The 2,977-nt window shown below is 45.8% G+C and overlaps 1 protein-coding gene across 1 annotated transcript in view; it reads right to left on the bottom strand.

Moving 5' to 3' along the window:
- Positions 1-721: 721 nt before the first annotated feature.
- The window catches only part of LOC130807036 (protein MAINTENANCE OF MERISTEMS-like), a 35,657-nt gene continuing 33,401 nt past the window's right edge, over positions 722-2,977 (bottom strand). Inside the window, exons 2-5 of the mRNA XM_057672317.1 lie at positions 2,390-2,541; positions 1,465-1,858; positions 964-1,386; positions 722-883 (exon numbers count right to left, since the gene is read on the bottom strand). Coding sequence (XP_057528300.1) covers positions 722-883; positions 964-1,386; positions 1,465-1,858; positions 2,390-2,541 — 1,131 coding nt within the window. The remainder of the gene's footprint in view (positions 884-963; positions 1,387-1,464; positions 1,859-2,389; positions 2,542-2,977) is intronic.

Raw genomic sequence — 2,977 nt, 5'->3', positions numbered from 1 at the left:
TTTAAGACGTGCTATGAGTATGGAAATGCAAATGAACAGAGCGCAATACCTAACTTTGTATCTATCTCATGAGTCACTAGACGAGTCAATATTCAGAGTAGGTTCACACACCGATGGACCTGCTCCTTTCATGCACTGGTTCGATGCACCGATGGCTTTCTACTCTGCAGCAACGTTTCTTAACATTGCCATTGCTTTTTATGGTTCTGCTGACGGTGATTCGCAACACAGCTGTTTGATTCTTCCGTTAAGAAAAGCACAGGCCGCGAGAAGTGTAAATAAACTAATACATATACTTTGGGTTAATCGAAATCATTTTGTTCAACTTCTTATGAACGACGATTCATCCCCTCTGCCGCCGATCCACCCACGTTGGAAACAAGCAGCTGACAATTTCGCGAAAGATCTTGACACAAATTTCACTACGAGGATTATGCTGTGGAATAATCTACGCGGGGCACCCCCACCAACAAATAACACCGCTGACGATGCTGTAAATTTAGATACTCCATAGAATTTATACACGACATTCATTAAAAGTTGTATATAATCCATAATTATACTACAGTGTGTGCTGTTAACAATTTATTTATTTCTTTGATTAATAGGAGGAATTTATAATGCTGGTAGACAAATATACATGTATTTGTGTGATGTGGGTTAGTGTGTATATTTATGTAAATTAAATGCAATAAATAATGTAAAATAGTTTCAGTACAGACTATTCAGGGCCTTGCCCTTGATCAGTTTGCCATTGATCATATAATTCTCTACAATCATTAAGGTATATTTCTAACGCATGTCGTTGACGGGAGTTCAAATCCGCAAGCCGCGTAGGTAGTCTTGCCACTGGACAGAATCGACTGGCCCATTCTTTCGCGAACTGAAAACACAACAGTACAATGTGCGTTATTAAATCATTAAATAAAAGAAACTTGAAAAAAAATTTATAATAAAACTCACGTAATCACATCTGCTCTGACCAGGACCAGGACCGGAAGCCAGCAATTCGTCTCGGGATATGTACGGGTGCGAGCAAACTCTGAACCATTCAACGTAATTAGGTTCAGTCTCTGAAGGAACATTAGCCCGTCGAAGTCCCTGCTCAACAAGGCGGCCACTGTAGGGGAACCTACTCCACGCCTCCACAAATGCAGCAGCAGAAGAAGGAAAGGTCACGGAGTAGGTTCCGTGTGCCGGTCGAAGAGCCTTGGCTGGTCTCATAGGAGCTGGAGGAATAGACTGCACGAACCCAATCTGTCGCAATGCCCGCTCCGGCAAATACACCTCCACAACATCAAAGCAGGTGATACCCCCGATGACTGTGGTGCGTGGGTGCTCATTCAGCAACGCAGCAGCTCCACAATTGTAGGGAGTCCATTCAACCTGCTTACAGGCCAAGTTAAAAAACAAATTTCCTACAGATAAAAAACAACATGCATGACAAAATGTAATGTAAAATACCTGAGTCTCTGTCATTGAGTCCAGAACCTTGCGGAATGATATCAACCTGTCCAGCTCACGACCTACTTTCTTCGGCGTCCACATCTCCGCCCTAGTCGTGTTTGGCACATCATCTCGGCGAGGATGAGGGCGGAAAGCAGGGAAGTACTCATAGATCCATGTCTGGAGCAATGTGAGGCATCCAGCAATGGTCTTGCAACCAGCCCTAGATGCCATTCCGAGCTGCCTGTACAAGAACGCCAAAGTCACCGCACCCCAAGCTACGTCCTGTTCATCGTCGTTGACGACAACTATCGGGTGAGGTCGCATGCCAGTCCTGGTCTTATCCGCCAACAAGGTAGAGCCGATGACAGCCATGTAGTACGCTGTGGTCTGGGTATCCAAGGCATGCGACCTATGACACACCCGCATCAGTTCAGCAACGCTTATGCATCCGCTGGTGAATGAACCTTTACGTCGAAGCTCAGACAGAGGCTCGCCGACCAGATTGGTGATACCAACCTCCCACTCCGCCTCCGAAGGCTCAGCCGGCAGAGAACCATCAATAGAAATGCCCAATATGCGTTGCACGTCGTGCAACATAATCGTCATCTCTCCCCAGGGCATGTGAAAGGTGTTCGTATCCGGCTGCCACCTCTCGACGAACGCCGATATCAAAGCAGAGTCGATGTGCTGGTGCATAATGACCGGTAGTCGACCGAGGGAAGTGGAAGGTAGAAAATCGACTAGCTCAACGGACAAATCCCTCAATCCGATGATGGACTCCACCGGTCTCTTCCTAATACGGCACTCCAGAATCGGAGGCGTACGCTCGGAGCCGTCATAAATAAGTTTAGCTATGTGCCCGCCATAGCTAGGGATCAGTCGCGTATCTGTCGGCCCCCCGGGCTGGGGTGATGTCACTAACCAGTCTGTGTTAGTGGACTGTGAGGGCCTGCCCCGTGGCGGATCATTATCGACAAAACTTCCTCCTGCACGCTCAGATGCGGCGGAAGAACTAGGGCCGCCACGGGCAAATCTGCCTTCGGGGCCACGAACTATAGTCCAGTCCAATGGGGCAGGCTCAGGACCTTGGAACTGAACATCATCAGCATCATTATCATCATCACTATAAACCCCCCAACTACTCTGGAGGCTATCAGCCTGGTCATCAAAATGAGTACGCACTTGGTTCAGCGTACTCGACCTTTGGGCCTCACTGTGTCTGGCCGCCTCTTCCTGCCTAGCCCTCCTAGCAGAACCCGTGACCCCTCTCTCATGCGGGTCCCCTCTGAGTAAGGTAGGCCTAGAACTATTACCTCTCAACAATTGCCTAAAAAAACCCTTTCCTTTTCCTTGATTACCAGCCATTTTCTACAATTTTTTACGGTTTCATTCAATATTATAAATAATAATATTTCTAAATACATAATAATCAAAAATAAAATATGGAAAAAAATAACAAAAAAAAAACAAAAAATTATTAACATTTAATTAAAAAAAATATATACAAAACATAAACATATATTTAATA

This window comes from Amaranthus tricolor, chromosome 2, assembly GCF_026212465.1.
Source record: "Amaranthus tricolor cultivar Red isolate AtriRed21 chromosome 2, ASM2621246v1, whole genome shotgun sequence".
NCBI lineage: Eukaryota > Viridiplantae > Streptophyta > Magnoliopsida > Caryophyllales > Amaranthaceae > Amaranthus > Amaranthus tricolor.
This window is presented reverse-complemented; position numbering and strand designations above follow the sequence as displayed.